This window comes from Ovis aries, chromosome 24 (assembly GCF_016772045.2).
Source record: "Ovis aries strain OAR_USU_Benz2616 breed Rambouillet chromosome 24, ARS-UI_Ramb_v3.0, whole genome shotgun sequence".
Classification (NCBI taxonomy): Eukaryota; Metazoa; Chordata; class Mammalia; order Artiodactyla; family Bovidae; genus Ovis; species Ovis aries.
This window is the reverse complement of record NC_056077.1, coordinates 1664697-1685744: the sequence shown is the minus strand read 5'-3', so window position 1 is coordinate 1685744 and position 21048 is coordinate 1664697. Positions and strand designations below refer to the sequence as shown.

The 21048-nt window shown below is 63.1% G+C and overlaps 1 protein-coding gene across 1 annotated transcript; it reads left to right on the top strand.

Annotated features, from left to right (window-relative positions):
• Positions 1 to 806: 806 nt before the first annotated feature.
• Positions 807 to 20636, top strand: CLCN7 (chloride voltage-gated channel 7). The gene is made up of 25 exons (XM_027961165.2): positions 807 to 1008; positions 7112 to 7183; positions 9892 to 9963; positions 10055 to 10120; positions 10662 to 10794; positions 11017 to 11126; positions 11525 to 11605; positions 12198 to 12260; positions 12358 to 12441; positions 13001 to 13094; positions 13284 to 13348; positions 13480 to 13596; positions 14116 to 14170; positions 14419 to 14479; positions 14952 to 15090; positions 15822 to 15915; positions 16622 to 16791; positions 17647 to 17698; positions 17845 to 17972; positions 18056 to 18141; positions 18237 to 18366; positions 18894 to 18953; positions 19049 to 19225; positions 19308 to 19388; positions 19523 to 20636. Exons 1-25 carry the CDS (start codon positions 856 to 858, stop codon positions 19607 to 19609), a joined length of 2430 nt encoding a protein of 809 aa, XP_027816966.2. The 5' UTR covers positions 807 to 855; the 3' UTR covers positions 19610 to 20636.
• Positions 20637 to 21048: the final 412 nt, after the last annotated feature.

Below are 21048 nucleotides of genomic sequence, written 5' to 3'. Positions count from 1 at the left end.
GAACTTCTGTAATGTCTTTATTTTGAAAAGCTTCAAATTTAAAGAAAAAAGTTACAAGAAGAATACATGGCACAGGTGTATTTCTCCTGGATTCATGGGTGCTAACATCCCACCAGCTTACTTTCTCCTTCTGGGGGTAGCTACATACTGTGATTGCCATTGGCCTGTGAATCACCTGAGGCTACGCTGCAGACATCACATCACAGTCCCTGAATATCTCAGTGCTGTCTCCAGAGGAAATGGGCTTTTCTGATATGACACCCAGATGAAAGTTACGCCCCAGGTTTGGGCGCTGCAGTAACACCCCTACCTAATGCACAGTGCGAGTCTGATCTTTGCCAATTGTCCCCCAAATGCCAGGCCCACGAGCAGCCTCGGTTGCCCAGCAGTTAATCTGCTGTCATCCAGGGCGGTCTCGCGGTGTTCCTCGGTGTTTCTCGGTGGACGCTGACACCGCAGGAAGAGCTGCCTAGCTGGCGCGTGTCACGAAATTGAGGTTCAACTGGATTTTCCCTGTGTGATGCGCTCAGTGCAGCGTTTTCTGCAGGAAGGCCACAGGGCCATATGGTGTGTCCTCAACACAACCGTTTGCTGCGCGGGGACCCGTCCCGACAGGCGGGTCTGCATGCACGGCTGTGCGGACTCGCCCTGGAGCCGGCTCGCTCTCCGCGCGGCCCAGCCGGCGACGGGCGGCGGGACTGCAACTCCCAGAAGGCCGCGCGCGCCCCGAGGCGCCGTCGTGTCACGAGGGCGCCGTCGGGGCCACGTGACCCGAACGGCCGTCACGTGGCGGCGGCGCGGGTCACGAGAACAAACACGGCCGCGGCGCCGGCAGCCGGTCCACTGCGGCGGGACATGGCCAACGTCTCCAAGAAGGTGTCGTGGTCCGGCCGCGACCTGGACGACGACGAGGCGGCGCCGCTGCTGCGGAGGGCGCCGCGGCCCGGGGCGCCGGCCGGGGAGGCGGCGCCGCTGCTGAACGGAGCCGGGCCCGCGGCCGCCCGCGCGGTGAGCCGGGGGCAAGGGGGGTCGGGCCGGGTCCGCGCCGCGCTCGCGGGGGCCGGGGGCCGGGGACGCGGAGAGTCCTTGCTCGGACCGCCGGGCGGACGGCAGGGCGGGCTCGGAAGCCGGGCCCCGCCGGTTCCGGACTCGCGGGATCGCGGGACCGGCCCCTCGTCCCCGGTGGAGCCCGGCCGCTGCGGTCGAGCCCCGGCAGCGCGAAGCTGTTTCCTCCCTGTTTGCTCCACAGCGGTTGTGAAGAGAAGGCAAGTGGTCTGCTGCTCAGGTCACCCATTACTTTCTGTTTTTGTTTTTTTTTTAATACGAGGTACTGTTTTTATCGGGTCGTTTTTGATCCGCTAGGAAGGACGTTTCAAGAGCTTAGGTCGCGGAGTTTGCTTTTTCAGTGGGCATACCTTGGGGACTCGGCCTGGCCCCTTTAGACGCAGCGGTTTCAGGGCCATCTTGGAATGACAGGGACGTGCGTTCGGTTTTCCCGCAGCTGTTCATTGGAATGCAAGCGCAGCCAGATGCAGGAAGACAAATCCGAGTGGTCGAAGTGTGCCCCGGGAGTCAGCACAGAAGTTTGTCACTTAAGTCAGTTCCTGTGTGTGGTGTTAATTTTGAGTTGATTGCGTGGCCTTACTCTGTTTTGTGACTTTTCTTCCCCTTTCTTTTTTCTCACTGTGTCCTAGACTTGTCCTTTACACCCTTGTGTGGTGTTTAATTAGGAAGGACTCAAGCATGGGGCTGTTCCCCCAGAACTTATCTTTAGGTTCCCCTGCTCCCCTAGAGATGCGTTGGACAGTGAGGATCACGGTCTGCTCCGTGAGTGAGGTCTGCTCAAGCGCTGTCTGTCCACATGAGAAGTGACCTAAAGGGTCTGACTTGCAGTGGTTTTTAATCTGCTAGGAGACAGGGCTGCTTTGCTATTTTCTTCTGAAAATGTTTGTTTTTTTCTTCTCTTTAAAAGAAAGTGATCTGAAATCTACAAACTACAAATAGGAAAAACTGGCCCTAAGGGCTAACAGGTAAAGTGATTGAAAGCTTCCAGATGGAATTGGAGTTTATTTCAGGGCTCAGTGTGCTGGGGTTTCTCAGTTCTCCTTAGACAGCATAGACAGAGGAGTTGGTTTGTTTGTTTGTTTTTCTTAAGAACCTGTTGACTCTTCCCTTGAAACTCATTTCTCTGTAAAAAACCTTTACAGGCTTTTTTGTTTTTCATTTGTGTTTAATAATAAGTGATTAGCTGCTCTTAAGCAATTTGAAAATAACATGTGGTGCATCTGCCGTGTGCCCCAGCTGCACACAGAGGTGAACAGTGCAGCTCCCTGGCCACTGGCTCCAACTCCAGGAAGAACAGGCCCAGTGCTCTGGGAGGACTGCGTGAGGGGCCCCAAGGGCAGGAGAGGTCACCCTGGGTCCAGTCTTGAAGGCTGCATGATCCTTTGGCCAGTAGACAGAGAGGAGAGAGAAAGGGAGAGTGCATTTGAGAAGCAAATTGGAGTGAGTGGTGGGGCTGGGGAAGGAGCCAGGGTGGACCCGCAGGGGACAGCTGCAGGCTTCCAGTTGTCTTTATCTCATGGAGAATCCTCGGGAAGCTGGAGACTCCAGGCTTGAAGGATGCGCAGAGAGCCTGGGGTGGGCGAATGGAGGGGCTAGGGGGTCACCGGAGGCATTGATGCAGGAGCTTTGCCCTGCACCAGCAGAGGCAAGTGCTCAGGCTCCTTGCTGGCAAGGAGGGTCACCCATGTCCAGTCCCCAGCCGCCCGTCATGAAAGGCGGCCAACACTGGTCACTCCCAGGGGTGTTAGAAACAGCAGCTGGGCTCTGATGGTCTTTGGGTTGCCGTTCCTTGTGCAACTCCCCTGCCGCTGACTCAGCCCCTCAAGGCCAGCCATCTTGCAGGAGGGGTGGTTCTGGACCGGTGGGCTGAGTTCACCGCAGCACACTTGGAAGCTGCTTTTGGAACAGGGCCTTCTGAGCTGAAGTGGCAGCCGGGTGCCGCGGGGTTTCCTGCAGGGCGTCCCCAGCTGGAGTCTGGTGCACCCGACATGGGAACCTGCCAGGCACTGTGGGGTGCCACTCTGGGCCGTCCTGGGCAGCATGGGTTGTGGGGCACCCTGAGCTTAACCCCATCCGTCGGGAACCAGGCCATTCGGAGCTGCTCTTCTCTCTCTCTGGTCCTCAGCCCGTCGTGCCCAAGTGTGGGGTGAAGGCAAGTTGCTGCCTGTCCACCCCTGGGGCAGGGGAGGTGGCGTCAGCCAGCGAGTCACAGTCATGTGCGTGGGCAGAGGGTGGGCAACAGGAAGCGGAGGCTTCTGAGGACTCACAGAGGGAAGCCTGAGCCGGCAGCAGCTCCAGGCTGGGGTGAGCATTGGCGGAAAGTCCCTCTGCTTCGGTGTCCGCGTGCTGTCCTCCTCCCCTTCCAGCTGCCCCAGCTCCACAGGGTGCAGGCCAGCCACCCCGGCGCCCTCCCCGAGGGCTCCCTCTCTCCCCTGTCTCCCCCAGGCCTGCAGTAGCCTCTGCCCAGGGCCGGTGCGGGCGACTCAGAGTCTGGGAGGCAGAGGACGTGAGTACAGCCAAACCGTGTGGGAGAGGTGAGGACAAGGTGGGCCGAGAGCTGGTCAGGGCGTCCGGGAGGCCCCCCGGGCAGAGGTGGCTGTGCTCGGACAGTGAGGCCACGGTGGGGCTGTTGCCATCCCCCACCGTCTTTCGTCAGCTCTCGGCCCAATGCCACTGCCCCCGCTGCTATTGGACCCTGGCCTCTCCCTCGGGCCCTGGCATCACCCTCAAAGCCTCCCTCACGGTGCACGCTGACTTTGTTTATGGGCAGCCTGTTTTTTCTGACTATAAGGCCCTGGTGGCAGAGGCCCTGTGCGTGTCCTCAGTGCTCGAGGCCGGGGGGCTTCTGGCTGAAGGGGTTGGAGAGCAGAGAACAGAGGTGCGCAGACAGCCCGTAAACTGCTTGCCGTCTGTTTTAACGATGCGGAAACTATGTAGCACCGTTTACCACCCTAACCAAGGCCAAGCATGCGCAGTCGGCAGCCCTGAGTCCACCGTCAGCAGCAGCACCTCCAGGACCTCTCGTCCTCCCAGACTGAACCTCTGGCCCCTGTGAAGCCCGACCCCCAGCCCTCCCCAAGCCCCTGGCAAAGGCCGGTCTGCTGTCCGTCTGTGTGACGTCTCAGAGCAGCGGTGTCATAGGGCGTTCATTGTTTTGTGACTGGCTTCTCTCTCGGCGCCTCCAGGTCTGTGGGTGCTGGAGCAAGTGACGGGGTTTCCTCCTTTCTGAGGCGGAGTAGCGCTGCACTGTGCGTTAGACGGCCTAAGGCCTTATGCGCCATCTTCCAGTGGGCAGTTGGGGTGCTCTGCCCCTTGGCTACTGTAAACGATGCTGCCGTGAGTGTGAGTGTATACACACCTCTTTGAGACCCCTTTTGCTGGTCATTTGGGCCTCTACCCGGAGGTGGAATTCCTGGATCACGAGGTAATTCTATTCCCAATTTTTAGAGGAATCTCTGTCCTGTTTTCCACAGCAGCTGCTCTGTTTTACTCTCCCAGCAACAGCACACAAGGGCACTGGTTCCGGAACATCCTCACCAGAGCTTGTTTCTTTATTTTTTGACCCTGGCCGTCCTCACAGGTGTGAGGTGTTATCGCATTGTGTTTTTGATCTTCGCGCCCCAAGCCCCGTGGCGGGTCTGTTTAGTCGAGTCATTTGTTGCTGTTGGGCTGCAGGAGTTCCGCTCTGTAGGACTGGTTTCTTTTCACTCTGTTCATTGTTTCCTTTGTTGCACGGAAGTTCACTTTGATGTAGTCCTATTTGCATATAAATTTTTAATTAATTGTGGATTTATGGGAAGTTGAAAAGACAGTACAAGAGGGCCTGTGTGCCGCACCCCGTCTCCCGAGGGCCTTCTGTCTTACCCTGGGGCAGTGCCGTGCCGAAACCGGGCGCTGACGTGGGCACACCCGTCAGTGCCCGCATCCTGCCTCTCATAGCCACTGCCCAGCCCCTGCCTGCTCTCCCTCAGGACTGGCGTTCCAGGCATGTCGGCTCAGGGGAGCCACATGCAGTGAAATCTTGCAGTCCTTCCGGAAGCACAGAGGTTTCATCCAGGCTGTCGTGTGCATCAGCAGTGTGGGGAAGTGCTAGCAATTAGCTTGGATGTAAGAAAAGAGAGAGAGCAAGTCCCCGTACATCCAGTGAACAACTTTTTTCATCATAAAAGATAATTCGTTTGTGAGATGCTCATAGAGTTTGGGAAAGAGATGATGAAAACATGAGGGCGCTGGAGGAGGGGTGCGGCCGGGAGCCACAGCGGGGGCTCCGTCTCTGCAGGAGCCCCTGCCCGGTCTGACTGCAGCTCCCTGCTGCCCTCGTGTGCTCACCTGCGACTCCTGGTGGGGGTGTCCACACCTCCGGGGCCATGCTGCCCCCCTCTCCCCAGGCCGCGTGGTTGCAGCCTGGCCCTCGGGCTGTTGAGCTGGCAGGGGCACTGCTCTGTGGGCCGACGACGGCGGAGTGGGAGCGCCTGGCGGTGCGCTCCGTCAGTGCATTGAGACATGCGTGCCCCCTCCACCTGGTTCTGCGGCTCCGCTTGTCGGGTCAGGGGGCAGCTGGGTCTTTCCTGCTGCTTTCAGAAGCCCACTTTCAGTTCTGCCTGTCTCTGCACCCCATCTCCTCAATGGAGAAGTCCTAGTGTGTGCTCCGCCGGCGGGCTGCTGGCCGGCATGCCCTCTGGTGACGTGTGGCTGTGTGGGGAGCACAGGCTGCAGCCAGCTCGGGCCTGGCCTGGGAAGTTGGGTCCTTTCTGGGTCAGCCAGCCAGGCCCTCCTGCCTTCCTCATCAGAGTCAGCAGTTTTGAGGGTGTTGTCAGTTGTTTTTACGAAAGAAAGCAGTTGTGTTTCTCTGCTCCCTTCCATTGTACTGACGTTTGCCATTTACACTTGGAGGAAAGCGGCTGGAGCAGGATGGTGGGCTCGTGAGCGCGCCTGACAGGTTGCCTGTCGTGGGGGAGCAGTGCCCCCGGGCGGTCCCCCCAGCCTGGAGCCTGTGTGGGGCCTCGGCAGCTGAGGTCAGGTCCCAGTGTGGTCAGGCTGGTGTCCTCAGAGGGGGACACACACAACACACGCGTGCACACACCCCTGCTGAAGCGCACACAGGCCCCACGCGCGTGCACACCCACGCGTGCGTACCTGTCCGCGTGCACGCCTGCAGGCGCACGTGTGCACACACAGAAGGCCGGTGGGAGCGGAGCAGAGGGTGGAGTGATGTGGCCACAGCCAGGGGGCTGCCGCACCGCCGGCGGCGGGAAGGGGCAGGGCGGCCCCCCGACCCCGTGCGGGCCGCGGCCTGTGCCGCTGTGGTTGCAGCCCGGGGCCAGCACCGCTGGTGGCTGGGTGCGCTGCCGAGTGCACTCCCTCCTGTGGGGTGCCCGTGTGCTCCGAGCTCCCATGTGGCGGGCCCTCAGTCCTCGTCCCTGCGTGCCCGAGTGCCAGGAGCCCAGCCGCACGTGCACGCTGTGCCCCTGTCCTGCAGGGGGCTCGTTTCCCGGGGCTGCGCCTGTGGCGGCCTGTGCTTCGTCTCTGGGTCCTCACGGGTGCCATGCCTGGTGCTGGGCATGAGGGTGGGCACGTGCCAGACTGTCCTCTGCGATTGATCTGTCCCGGGCCCAGTAATGCGCCTTGCTTCAGAATGCCCTGCCCCAGAAAGGACCCTCCTCTGACCGCGTGTCTGGGTGGGGGTGGTAGTTGGGAGGCCTGTGACGGGCCCACCTGGTGGAGCGGCTCATGTCATGATGGGGGGACAGAGATGGGGCCTCTGCGGGTGGCCGGGAGGTGCGGGATGAAGGGCTCCCAGAGGAAGGGCTCAATCCCCTGGGTTTCCCAGGACAGGAGGGGGGACCCAGGAGGACCCCGGGGATGGGACAGGCTGTGGGTCCCGGGCCGGACGTGGGGGCAGCGCCGGCCCAGCTGGCATCTCCCACATGCGAAGGTCTGTGCTCCCCCGAGGAGCCCGGGACACCGGGGTCAGGGGGTCGGGGGGGGTGATGCAGATGCAGCTCGTCCTACAGCTGAGTAGCCTGTGGTTCTCTTCTGCTTCCAGTCACCACACTCGGCATTCTTTCGGATCGGACAGTTGAGCAGCGTGGAGCTGGACGATGAGCTTCTGGACCCTGTGAGTAGGATCCTGCTCAACCAGGCCCCTTCCCCGCCCCGTCCCGCCCCGCCTCGCCCCAGACGGCCAGGCCTGCTTTCTGGAGATGCAGCATGGCGGAGGGCGGACGGAGAACACCACACAGGAGGATGGCAGGCGGTGACGGTGCCATGCAGAGTGTGGGGACAGTGCTGTGCACACGGGGGCCACCAGGGGAGGCTGCCCTGCGGGACCCCGTCCCCGAGGCTGAGATGATGAGCACAGGTGGGGGCATGCACGTCAGGAGCAAGCTGCTGTGTGCGGCCTGGGAGGACCAGGCACGAGGCCCATGGTGGCCCGGGGGAGGGCATCTCAGGGTGCTGGGCCCTTGAACCTGGGTGGTGTCCCTTTTCCTGCCCCTGTTTCGGGGGTTGAAGCATCCAGCAGTTTCCGGCCTTTTCCCGAGACCCCTCCCACAGACGTGTGGTTGACCCCCTCCTCGGGAGTCAGCCTGCATCCCCCCCTGAGGCTGCTGGCGCCACCCAGCCTTCGTGTCTTTTGGAGAACTTCTGGGTCCTGTCACGTTTCTTAACCAGGTTGTTTGTGTTTTTGTGATTGAACTCTGAGAGATCTTTGTACACTCCAGACACACATTGCTTGTCAATTGCAGGATGTGCAAAAATTCCCTCCTGGTCCATTACTGGTCTCCTCACTTTCTGTCTGTGTCCTTTGAAGCACAAACACTGCTAATTTTGACAGAGAGAGTCCACTTGGCCTGTTTTTGTTGCGTGTGCTTTGGGTGTCATAGGTAAGAAACCACCGCCCAGGCCAAGGTCATAAGCATTTACTCCAGTCTTGTGTTCTACAGTTTAGATCTTTGATCCGCTTTCCCCTACTTTTGTACGTGATGTAAGATAAGGGTCCAGCTTCGTTCTTTGCACCTGGGTGCCCAGCTTTCCCAGCGCCGTTTCCTGAGAAGGTAGCGCTTTCCCTGTCGAGTTGTCTCGGCACCATCGCTGAAGGTCAGTTGCTGTGACGGGTTTGCTTCTGGGCTCTTAGCCTGTCCCTGTGCCTAGGCGACACTCCCCTGACGCCTCTAGGTTTGTAGCAAGTCTCAGAAATAGGAAGCTTGAGCCATCTCACTTTGTTCATTTCCTGAAAGAGGTTTTGGCTGTTCAGGATCCCTTGTGTGTTTCCATGTGGGGTTCAGGCTCAGCTCATCAGTTTCTTCAGAAGCTCCAGCTGGAGTTTAGACAGAGGTGGTGTCGACTCTTAACATCCAATCTTCTGATCCATGAGCTCTGCATAGCTTCTCATTTGTTTAGGTCTTCCTTTTTTTTTTTTTTTTCAACAACGTGTTATAGTTCTTAGTGTACAGATCTTCACTTGCTTTGTTTAGTGCTTTCTAGAAATACGTTTTGTTTTGTAGAGTCTTACTTTTTATGCTGTGGTAAATGGAGTTGTTTTCTTAATTTTTTGTTGGATTGTTCATTGCAGGAACATGGAAATATGTTTTTTTAGAGTACTTTCTGGGGTTTTCTACATATCAGCCTATGTCATCTGCAAAGAAGGGTTTCACTTCTTCCTTCCTGCCCTGAGTGCCTTTCCCTTTCTCTCTTGCCTGATTGCCCTGGTAGAGCCTGGAGGACTGAGCTGAGCAGAGGTGCCCGAGCAGGCATCCTCGTCTTGTCCTGGTCTCAGAGGAGAGGCCTTAGTCTCCCATCCCTGTGCCTGCTGTTACGTGTGGGTCTTCACAGGCACCCTGATCGGGTGGAGGAGGTCCCCGAATTCTTCCCTTGAGTTCTGTCAGATGTTTTGCCTATGTCTGTTGAGGTGCTCTATGTGGAGTTGGTCCTTTATTGAAACAGTGTTGGCCTGTTTCTGCTTTTATGCCACGTCACCTGCTTGTCCAGACGCCCCCAGGTGTCCTGCAGCTCGGTTCCTTCTGGCCCTAATGGCGTCACAGACCCACGGGCTGAGGGCTCAGTCCATGAAACAGCCCCCTCCCACACCAGTCCAGGCCGCCACCTGTGTTCCCACTGACCAGCGCAGATCAGGGCTCTCACGACCCCTCCCTGCTTCCGTAACGTGCCAGAGTGACTTGCAGAGCTCAGGGGAGCACTTCGCATATGTTACTGGTTTACCACAGAGGACACAACTCGGGCATGGCCAGATGGGGGAGACCCCCAGGGAAGGTGTGGGGAGGGGTGCGGAGCCCCACACCGTCCCCGGGAGCCCCCTCCCAGCCCTCCACATTTACCGGCCGGAAGGGCCCTGACCGCTCCGTGTGGGGTTTGAGTGGACGTCCATCACATGGGCAGGACTGGTTGACCCCTGCCCTTTGGAGATCAGCTGCGTCTCCAGCCCGCTGGTCCTACGGTGGTCTTCTAGTCCCAGCCCGGCCCTCTCTCAGCCCAGACTCACTCGTCACTCAGAGAAGCTGGGCGTCCGGGGCCAGAGCTGGAGCATGGACGAGTGCCCACAGCGGGTGTCCTGTCGCGCCACAGACATTTTCCATCTTGCTTTTTGGGGCCAGGCCACCTTGGTTCCTGGAATAACTTGCCTGACAGGTGTCACGGGGCCTGACCACCTGCTTCCTGTGAGGTTCTGCGTCTCCACGTGCAGCCACCTGCCTGGCCTGGCTTTGGGCTCAGGATCGCTGCCCTGTGGGGCGCGTGGGCACAGCCCCTCCCTTGTGCTGCTGCGTCCTGACACGTGCTGGGTTGCCAAGCTCTGTCTCTTCCCCGCAGGACATGGACCCCCCTCACCCCTTCCCCAGGGAGATCCCACACAACGAGAAGCTGCTGTCCCTCAAGTACGAGGTGGGCCCCCTGCGCCCCACCCTGCCCCAGCCTGGCCGGCCTGTGCCCGCAGGCCAGGGTCGCTCACCACTGTCTGCCACCCGGTCTGCAGAGCCTGGACTACGACAACAGCGAGAACCAGCTGTTCCTGGAGGAAGAGCGGCGCATCAACCACACGGTGAGTCTGCGGGGGAGCCGGGGTTGGGGGGCGGGCCTGCGGGGCAGCCTGCATGGTGGGGGGGGGGCCTGCGGGGGAGCTGGGGGCGAGCCTGCCAGTGAGCTGGGGCGAGCAAGCCAGGGGGCGAGCTGGGTGGTGAGCCTGCGGGTGAGCTGGGTGGGGTGGGGGGCGGTGTGTCTGTGTGTGTGTGTGTGTGTGTGTGTGTGTGTGTCCATCCGTCTGTGTGAGACCCCGCTGCCTCCCTCCATCTCCTCCCTGCCCCAGCCCCACCTGGCTTTCTGGGGTGAGCGCTGCCCATGGCCGGGCTCAGGTGCCCATGCCAGCGTCACGTTGTCACCTCTGAGGAGGCTGTTCTCAATGGCGGCCGCAGCATCAGCATCCAGTTACGCCTTGGTTGGGGTTCCATCCCCCAGGGCTCCACAGCCTCTGAGACACCAGTGGGGCTGCTCTTCTGGGTCTGGAGGCCTGCAGGGTGAGCCTGTGCCCAGTGGAGGTCACAGAGCAGCCCCTGACAACCACGCCCGCCCGTGATGGCCCGCAGGCCTTCCGGACGGTGGAGATCAAGCGCTGGGTCATCTGCGCCATGGTGGGCATCCTCACGGGTCTCGTGGCCTGCTTCATTGACATCGTGGTGGAGAAGCTGGCCGGCCTTAAGTACAGGCTCGTCAAGGACAGTATCTTTTGTCTGTGGTCACTGGAAGCCAGTGGACCCACAGGAGGGACCCCCGCCGTGTTCTGCTGTGGGTTGGGCAGCATGACTGGGTGGGGCTACGAGTCTCAGGGTGGGGATGTGCGGTGACCCCGAGATGCCCATTAAGTGCCCTGGAGGCCAGAGCACAGCCCCCTGGGGAGCGGCGCCCCATGACCCCACAGCACGTGGCCCTTGACAGCCGCAGACATCGACAGGTTCACAGAGCACGGCGGGCTGTCCTTCTCCCTCCTGCTCTGGGCCGCACTCAATGCCGCCTTCGTGCTCCTCGGCTCCACCATCGTCGCCTTCGTAGAGGTAGGTGGGCCCTCTGGCCCAGACCCGAAGGTCTGCTGGTGGAGGGCCCCACCGAGGGGTTACGTGCCCCAGGACCCCCTTCTTCCCCATGCCCCTTTGCTCCTCCCTGTGGGAGCATTAGAAGGAGGAGGGGGCCATGTCCGGAAGCATCTGGGTGCAGTGCAGGGTCCCCTGGGCAGGCAAGAGCACGGGCCCCTCAGCAGGCCCCCTGTCCTGGGAACCCCCACCTGCCCAGGGGGCCACCGGGCCCCCTACGCCCATGGCATTTGTTCCCTTCGGTGGTTGGCAAGCAGCCCCCTCCCCCGGCAGACCAAGCCCCACCAGGTGCGTCCTCTTGGGCCTGTGGCAGCGGCAGTGGCTTGCCTGGCCTGCGGGCTCAATGCTTCCTCTCCTTCCAGCCGGTCGCCGCTGGCAGCGGGATCCCCCAGATCAAGTGCTTCCTCAACGGGGTGAAGATCCCCCACGTGGTCAGGCTCAAGGTGAGGTGCGAGGCGGCCCCTGGGGGCTCGGGGCTCAGGGCTCAGCCCAGGACACATCCTTGCCGACTTAGGAGTGTTCTATTTGCTCACGTTCACCTCCAAAATTTGCCCAGACCCACACTGTTTGCTGCTGACGCGCCTGTGTGTGGACATGCTGGCGAGGGTTATGGGAGCTTTCTTTGGACGACGACTCCTGGGCATTTCCGGGGGTGGGGGGGGGGGTGGACCTGGGCCAGGGGTTTGCAGGTGACATCTCTCCTGCCCTTTCTGGGGATGGGGTGCTCCAGGCAGTGGGGGGTCTAGTCCCTCTCAGGGGAGCAGGGAGCAAAGCCCGAGGTCAGAGCGAAAGCTGCTCTGCATGTCTCCTGTGTGGACGTGAGTGCCCGGGACGGAAGGCCTGAGGAGATGGGTGGCAAGGGAACGCCGGCTGCCAGTCCCCATCCCCGGACGCCTGCCTGGGCCATGGCCCCCTTTTGGCCCCCTGCCTGCCAGGGGTCATGATGAGGCTCCTCGCTGTGTGCAGTTTGTCGTTTGGGTTCTTGACCACGTGTCGCCTGTAATCAGATTTGGCATCTTTTCCTTTGTGTTCCAGACCCTGGTGATCAAAGTGTCCGGCGTGATCCTGTCAGTGGTGGGGGGGCTGGCCGTGGGGAAGGTAACGGAAGGCGGCTGCCCCAGCGTGTGCCCCCTGCCGCTGCCCTGGGGCCATGGGGGCGGGCTGACCTCCAGAGCGCACCGCCCGTGCCTTCCAGGAGGGGCCGATGATCCACTCCGGCTCGGTGATCGCCGCGGGCATCTCCCAGGGCCGGTCCACATCGCTGAAGCGGGACTTCAAGGTGAGTCCCCCGAGTCCCCAGGGCCGCTCCCCGGGCCAGGCCCACCTCCCCCGTAGCCTCCTCGCCTCAGCCTCTGGTCCATGGGGCGTCCGGTCGCTCGGTGCTCCGTGCGGGGGTGTGTGTCTGTGTGGAAACGGCATGTAGCTCTGAGAAGTGTCCACGGGAATGCAGCCCAGAGAGATCGGGAAGCTCGCGTGTGCCGACTGGTCCTTCCTGCACAGACCGCAGCGTGTGGTCACTGCTGGAGTGGGCAGTTTTCTCTGGACGTCAGTGGACAAGGAGGCTGCCCAGGACCCTGCTCCGCAGTCATGCCAGCCGACCCCGTGGCTGAGCCCATCCGCTCCCCTCCCCCTTCTCTTCCTCCCCATCTCCCTCCCTCTGGGCCCTTTCCCCGCTCTCCTCCCCTCCCCCACCCTGCCCCTGCCCCTCACTCTGGCCCCTCCCCCACTCTGGCCCCTCCCCCACCCCTCCCCTCCCCCTTACTCTGGGCCCCCTCCCTTGGTCTGAGAGAAGTGACATCAGAGGCCCGGGCTGAGGCATCTCTGTTGTCCTGGCCCAGATCTTCGAGTACTTTCGCAGAGACACGGAGAAGCGGGACTTCGTCTCGGCAGGAGCTGCAGCTGGAGTGTCCGCAGCCTTCGGGGCCCCCGTGGGTGAGGAGGGGTGACTGCCGGCCCCCGCTGTGGGGAAGGAGGGTCTTGGTGTTGGGGGACTCTGCCGCTGAGCACGTGGGGTGGGCCTCCTGAGAGCCCCGCTGGCCCTGGGGGCGGGAGCTGGGGCGGCCATGAGTGCAGGGCTGTCTGATGGGGCAGGTACCTCAGGGCTGGCGGCTGCTCTTCCAGGTGGGGTGCTGTTCAGCTTGGAGGAGGGTGCGTCCTTCTGGAACCAGTTCCTGACGTGGAGAATCGTGAGTGCCGGGGACGGCCTCCTTCTGAGGCTGGGCAGCCCTTAGCCCACGGTCTCTCCCTGCCGTCCCCCGCTGGGGCGTCCGCTACTGCGACATGTCGGCTCTGACAGTGCGCGTCTCTCTGCCTGCAGTTCTTTGCTTCCATGATCTCCACTTTCACCTTGAACTTCGTCCTGAGTATTTATCATGGGAATGCGTGGGACCTGTCCAGCCCTGGGCTCATCAACTTCGGAAGATTCGATACTGAGGTGCCCGCCATGGCACCCCTCGCCCTGCAGCCTTCCTCTGAGGGGGCCAGGCTGTGCACTCGAGGCACAGCCTGAGCAGCTGTGGGGGGAGCCCTTGTCTGTGGGGCTGGGGCTGGAGCTGCCCTGGGAGGGGGTGTCTCGCTTGGCCCTGCAGGTGGGGCGCCCATCAGCCAGCAGTGGTTCAGGGAGGCTCAGGCGTCTGCGGACTGTCGGGCAGCATCACTGAGGCTGATGGCTGGTGCCCCACAGTGGCTTCCGGAGGCCAAGAGGTCCTCAGTGGCTGGCTCTTTCCCATGACAGGCTGCTGGTGGCCGGGTCACCAGCGTCCTCTCCCTCTTTCGTGGCCCCTCACTTCCCCATTTGCAAAACCCTGGGCCATCCCCAGAGCCTCCCTGCCAGGGTTCCTCTCCTGGGGTGTGTGTCCTGTGGGGAGGCACAGGGCCCCTGGGCACGCCTGGCCTCATCTGAGCAGGGGCCGGTGGTTTGCTCATGGATGCCTGCTCTTCTCTCTCCACGCAGACCATGGTGTACGTGATCCATGAGATCCCCATCTTCATCGCCATGGGCGTGGTGGGTAAGGACGGCCTTGGGCTCCAGGTCCAGCCCAGCTTCGGGCGCCAGAGAAGCTTGCAGCCCCGCCCCTGCTGGCTGTCCCCGGCAGCAGGGGGCCCCAAGCTCCCCTTGGCTGGGGACAGCTCCTCACCTTCCTCACTCTGAGTCCATGGGGGGGGTCCTCCATCCTCGGGCGTCCCCTCCGGCCCCCCTGCCACATGGGCAGCTTCGCTGAGTCCCAGACACCTATCTGCTCTTTCCTCTTTCCAGGGGGCATTCTCGGAGCTGTGTTCAACGCCTTGAATTACTGGCTGACGATGTTTCGAATCAGGTGAGAAATCAGTTTTGAGAGGTGTGGCTGCACGGGGTCTCTACAAACAGTCCGCTCTGTGCTCTCGCCATGTGGCAGCCCTGTGCCCAGCGTGCTCCCCGCCCCCTGCGTGGCGGGGCATGTATGGCCTGGCAGAAGGCACGGCCCACGGATCTGGCGCGGCCCCGGTGAGGTGTGTTGGGCTGCTTGCGTCAGTCTCGGCGGTTTGCAGGGTTGTCTGCCGGGCACACTTGGTCTGGCAGAGTTGCTCGTGTTGCTGAGAGAGCCATCCCGGGGGCCTCTGGCGTTCTCGACTGTGGCGGGGTCTTGGCCTTCTTTCTCCTCGTCCTCTCCGGGAGGCAGCCAAGAGCAGGCAGAAGCCTGTTGGGGGGTGGGCAGATGGGCGTGGCGCCCGGGGCGGCCCTCCCGAGTGGCAGGCCCCATCACCCTGGCCATCGGCCGGCCCACACTTGGCCCCGGCTGTGCGCTCCAGGTACGTCCACCGGCCCTGCCTCCAGGTGGTCGAGGCCACGCTGGTCGCCGCTGTCACCGCCACGGCCGCCTTCGTGCTCATCTACTCGTCCCGGGACTGTCAGCCCCTGCGGGGGAGCTCTGTGTCCTACCCCCTCCAGGTAGGCAGCCGGGGGGCGGTGCAGGGCAAGCCCCCAGACGAGGGCGGGCACCGCGGCCTGAGTCTCACCTGGCCTCCTGGATTGGCGGGCTGGCAGGGTCTGCAAGGTGGGCGGGTGGGTGTGCAGGGGCGACCCACGTGCCCACGCTCACCACGGCAGGTTTCACCTCAGCCCCGGTGCCCGCCCTCGACAAGCAGGAGCCGGGTGTTTCATACACGGTGGGTCCCCTCCCCGTGGAGAGGGCTGAGCTCTGATGCGCTCCCACACTGCCGCATGAGAGACGCCAGATGGGAAGGGCCTCACGTAGCGTGGTTCTGTTTACGGGAAATGTCCAGAGCAGGCTCCTTCGTAGACGGGAGCCGTTTGCCGGTTGCCCAGGGTGGAATATACACTCACAGGCCTGTCTGGGCCTGCAGCTGGGGCGGACATGGGGTGGCATGGGGTGGACACATGCCACTCTGCTGGGAGCCCCTGCTCACGTTAAGGCCTCCAGGGGCACACAGTCTTGCTCAGCCTGAGGGCTGGGCCTGGCACACGCCGGGCACCGATGTCTGCCCAGGCACCGTGGGAGCCTGCTCCTGACGCAAGCTCTCAGGCCCCGCCTCCTTTCTGAGGCCGCAGCCAGACACCCCACCCCACCCCCCCCCCCCCCCGCATTCGTGCTTGCGCCTGATGCCGTCTGGCCCAGGACCAGCGCATCCCACTGGCCCGTCCACTCTCACCCCTTGCAGCTCTTCTGCGCTGATGGTGAGTACAACTCGATGGCTGCGGCCTTCTTCAACACCCCGGAGAAGAGTGTGGTCAGCCTTTTCCACGACCCCCCAGGTTTGTGCCCCTGCTCCAAGCTGGTGTTTGCCATCCCCATGTGGGCCTGTGCCCTCTGACCTGTCTGCACGCACACAGACGTGGGCCGGGCTGACTGACGCCTTCTGGCTGAGCACCCGTGGCCTTGCTGCAGGGCTGGCTGTACTGGGGCCTGCAGCTGGCAGCCAGTGCCTAGGGGCCCAGCCAGGCTCCCCAGGCTGTCTGGTTCTCTCCCTGGAGGCCGTCCTGGCCTTTGCTCCGATGCGCTCGCCTCCCCGCGTGGGCTTCCCTCCTGGCCGCTGCCCGCAGGGGTCGCTCGGTCAGGAGACAGCCTGGGGAGGCGCGCTGGCGCTGGAGCCTTGTGCAGTCCCGTGCTCCTGATGGCAGGCTCAGGCCGGACGCAGACCGGCTTCTAGCTCAGTGGTCTCGGTTACCTGGGGGCGAGGGGCCACCCTGACCGCTCGGCGCCTGTCTGCAACCTCTCTGCCTCAGCTCTGGCTGTCGCCCACCGTCAGTGGCAGCTCAGGGCCCTCGCTCCCCGTCACCTGCCCCCTGGGCGGCTGGGCTCACGCCCAAGGGCCAGGCCCTGAGTCCCTGCACTGGGCCTCTGAGGACGGGGAGGCCTGGGGAGTGGGCTCTGACCAGGGGCTCAGCCGGACCACTGGGCGGGCAGCAGCACGTGGGGTTGAGTCCGCGTGGCAGGCCCTGGCCAGCGCCCTGTCCACAGGCTCCTACAACCCCATGACGCTTGGCCTGTTTACCCTGGTCTACTTCTTCCTGGCCTGCTGGACCTACGGGCTCACGGTGTCGGCCGGTGTCTTCATTCCGTCCCTGCTCATTGGCGCTGCCTGGGGCCGGCTGTTCGGCATCTCCCTGTCCTACATCACGGGGGCCGCGGTGAGTGCAGCTCCGCCGGGCCACAGCCAGGCCAGTGCCCTGAAAGAGCACCGCGGGCCCAGCAGCCCAGGGTTGGGGGGGCGGGGCCTGGGGGGCGCAGCTCAGGCCTCAGCAGCGGTGCTGCCTCCTGCTTGCCTCCCACCTGCCTCCCCGGGTGGCTTGGCCTTCAGCCTGTGGGCCTTCCAGCTGTATTGCAGTCGTTCACACAAGACCTTAAAAAGCCGTCAGAGGGGTACAGTGAGTTTCCTCTCGCCAGGTTTGAGTCGTGTGTCCCAAGTTTCCTTCCAGACAGAGTTTTGGCTTTCATTACGGTGACTTTCATACTGTAAACTCCCGCCTTGTGGAAGTGAGTGGCTGGGCAGCCCCTCAGCCTGTGGTAGTTGTGTGACCGCGACCACCACTGGGTTCCGGGTGTTCTCGTCACCCCAGAAGGACAGCTGTCCGTGCTAGGCAGTCTCGTTGGTGTCCCCGCCCCTGGCAGCCCTGGGCAGCTTTCTGCCTCCGTGGGTGTGCCTCTGCTGGCTGTTGTGGGGATCCATCTGTGCAGGCGGGTCCTCGTGAGCGTCGTGTCTTCACGGCTCGCCCGTACGCTAGTGTGAGTTGGCTTTTCGCTGCTTTCTACGCTTCCTGGCATGGCCCAGGTGTTTGTGCGTGGACTCCTGCCCACACCCGGCCCCGCCCCGGCGTACCGCGTGCCCGTCTGTCAGGCGGCCAGGTTCACTTGTCCCTGAGCGGTCACGGTGAGCGTGTTCACAGACTTAGGTGACACTCGTTCCTGGGCAGTGTGGTCAGTGTGGCCTGGGTGGGTTTGGGTTGGGGCTACCGTGCCCCTAGCACCCCGTGTCGTCCCTGCAGGTCTGGGCGGACCCTGGCAAGTACGCCCTGATGGGAGCCGCTGCCCAGCTGGGTGAGTGCTGGCTACCACGTGGGTGTCCCTCCCACCTACCCCCCCCATGCCCATCTGGTGCTGCCTGGGGGCCAGGCCGCGGGGTTGGATGGACGGCAGGGTGCTGCCCCACCCGCCCAGTCTCCCTCTTCCCCTCCCCCGGGCAGGTGGGATCGTGAGGATGACGCTGAGCCTAACGGTCATCATGATGGAGGCCACCAGCAACGTGACCTACGGCTTCCCCATCATGCTGGTGCTCATGACCGCCAAGATCGTGGGGGACGTCTTCATCGAGGTGCGGCAGGGGGACTGGGGGTTGGCGGCTGCGGCGAGGGCGGGCCCGGCAGCCTTGTGCATGGCCGTGCCCACTCTCCCCAGGGCTTGTACGACATGCACATCCAGCTGCAGAGCGTGCCCTTCCTGCACTGGGAGGCCCCCGTCACCTCGCACTCACTCACCGCCAGGTACCCTCTGGGCAGGCCTGCAGGCTGGGCGGGCGCTGGATGCCCTGGGAGGCTTCGTCAGCTACATGGTGGGTCACGGCGTGGCTCTTCCCCAGGGAGGTGATGAGCACGCCGGTCATCTGCCTGCGGAGGAGGGAGAAGGTGGGCGTCATCGTGGACGTGCTGAGCAGCACGGCATCCAACCACAACGGTTTCCCTGTGGTGGAGGATGCTGACGGCACGCAGGTACCGAGCCCCGTGGAAGGCCAGGCCACCACCTGTGCTGACCAGGGTGGCGGTTTGGGGCGGGCTCCCGTGAAGGTGGGCATCTTGCTCTGGGGTTTCTGGTAGAATTCTCTGCTCATACCGCTGTGCCTGTGAGCGAAGTTCCTGCGGTGTGGGTGGTTATTGAAGCACCCCAGCAGCGTCTTGTGGTCCCACCCCAGGCTGTACCCCAGCCGAGGAGTCGGGAGTCGGGGCTGTGACTGTCGGGGTCCACAGGACTTGCAGCCATGCTGCCTCTGTCTGGCATCTGGGCCAGGGCGAGTCTGCCGCTTGCCCGCACTAACACAGTGACCCCCCGGCACCTCATGGTCCGGGTCCTGCTGCCCCTCCTGAGCGTTTGGGGACCAGCAGGCCTGCCTGGGGAGGTGCCGGCAGCATGTTTAGTGCCCGTGGGCTGCCAGCATCACCCGGGAGCCTGGCTGGAGCCCCCAGCTGGCGTGGCGCTGGTGGGTCCCAGGGCCCCTGCAGATGAGGCGTCTCTCGTGCAGCCAGCTCGGCTCCAGGGCTTGATCCTGCGCTCGCAGCTCATCGTCCTGCTCAAGCACAAGGTAGGCCGTCGGGTGGCCCAGGAGCCGGGCGGGGCCCTTGGCTCTGCACCTCCAGCACCCAGTGCCCACCCCACCGTCCACCCTGCCTCCCGCAGGTGTTCGTGGAGCGCTCCAGCATGGGCCTGCTGCGACGCCGGCTGCGGCTAAAGGACTTCCGCGACGCCTACCCACGCTTCCCCCCAATCCAGTCCATCCACGTGTCGCAGGACGAGCGGGAGTGCACCATGGACCTGTCCGAGTTCATGAACCCCTCGCCCTACACGGTGCCCCAGGTACTGCTGAGGGGACCCAGGCCCGTCCCCTCCTGGCTGGGGCGGGGCTGGTGGGTGAGCTGAGGCTGTGCCCATGTTGCAGGAGGCGTCGCTCCCACGGGTGTTCAAGCTGTTCCGGGCCCTGGGCCTCCGGCATCTGGTGGTGGTGGACAATTGCAATCAGGTGAGGGGGTCCTGCTGCCCCTGGCCTGCCTGCCCACCCCCAGGACTCCCCCAGGCTGTGCCATCCCCTGCATGCAGGGCAGGGGCGTCCACAGAGGGAACGCTGGGCCTCATGCCCCGGCTTTGCTTCCTCAGGTGGTCGGGCTGGTGACCAGGAAGGACCTGGCCAGGTACCGGCTTGGAAAGGGGGGCCTGGAGGAGCTCTCTCTGGCCCAGACGTGAGGCCCTGGCGCCCGCACCTCCCCCAGGGCCCCGCCTCACTCCCTGGCAGCAGATCCAGTGACTCTGAGACATTGGGGATGGCCCGGCCAGCGTGTGGCGCACATGGACACTCTTGTGTTCTCAGCGTCCCCTCCCCCAACCTCACCCCTGGGATTCCACACCCAGCCTCCTGTTCCTGATTCTTCAGGAATCTGTGCAACTGCTGTTTTCTTCCCGAGAGCCTGTGAGCACGCGTGTGCAAGGGGACAACTGGCGAGCAGGGGCCGTGGGTCTGAGTGCTGCAGCCCCACAACAGGCTGGCTCCTAGGCCCGCGCCCTGAGCACCGCCAGCAGCTGCAGCAGACGCCCCGGCCCTGGCCCTCGGGCCTCAGCTCGGTTGGTGGCCGTCAGATTTTGGGTCTGGACAGAGATCCAAACTGGAGGCACAGAGGCGAGGGCTCGGGGAGCAGGACCACCCTGGAGCGTAGACCCCAGAGCCAGACTCCTAGACTCACTTCTGCAGCCCCGGCCTCGCCCCCCTCAGTGCAGTGGGGTCTGGACCCAGGGGGAGACCTGAGATCCTCCTTCAGGCCTGGACCCCCGAGTTGAACCACGCCTCTGTCACCACGCCCTTGTGGACACCGCTGGGAAGGCGGATCTTCTTGGCACATGGTGCCCCAGTGGTCCTGAGCGATACGCTATAGCAGCTCTGCTTACAGTATCTGGGGCAGGGGGTTTCTGGGATGAGTCAGCGAGCCCAGAGCAGGGATGCACCCTTCCCAGGCCAGGCAGGCCCAGAGCTGGGATGCTGTGTCCCCGAGGCCCCACGGGACCTTTCTTCTGCAGGGACTGGCGTCCCTGGCCCACTCTGGTGGCAGCCATGGATGGCTTTGTGGTGGGTTGGCGGGCACTCCAGCTGGGTTTCAGCCCCTTTCAAGGGGGTGGGGCCTCGGAAGGTGGCTCTCTTCCTGGTGGGGAAGCCCTCTGAGGGGGGCACGGGGGTCCGAGTGTGGGGATCTGAACGGGAGAAATAAAGGAATGGCACTGATGACCGTTGTCAGCTCCTGTTCCCTCCCAGTGTGGGCCCTGGTCCAGCACCCGGGACTCACGGGCTCACAGGCGTGGAGGGGTGGTGGCCGTTGTCAGCTCCTGTTCCCGCCCAGTGTGGGCCCTGGTCCAGCACCCGGGACTCACGGGCTCACAGGCGTGGAGGGGTGGTGGCCGTTGTCAGCTCCTGTTCCCGCCCAGTGTGGGCCCTGGTCCAGCACCCGGGACTCACGGGCTCACAGGGTTGGAGGTGGGGGATACCCCAGTGGGGACGCCCCTGAGTGGGGGATGCAGGTGAGGGACTCAGAGACCCCTGGATGGGCAAGTGCCCGGGGACACCCCATGCCCCAGGCAGGGTGGACCCCAGCCACCACATCCTCGTCCACGTTGCTCCTGGGACCACCATAGAGCCC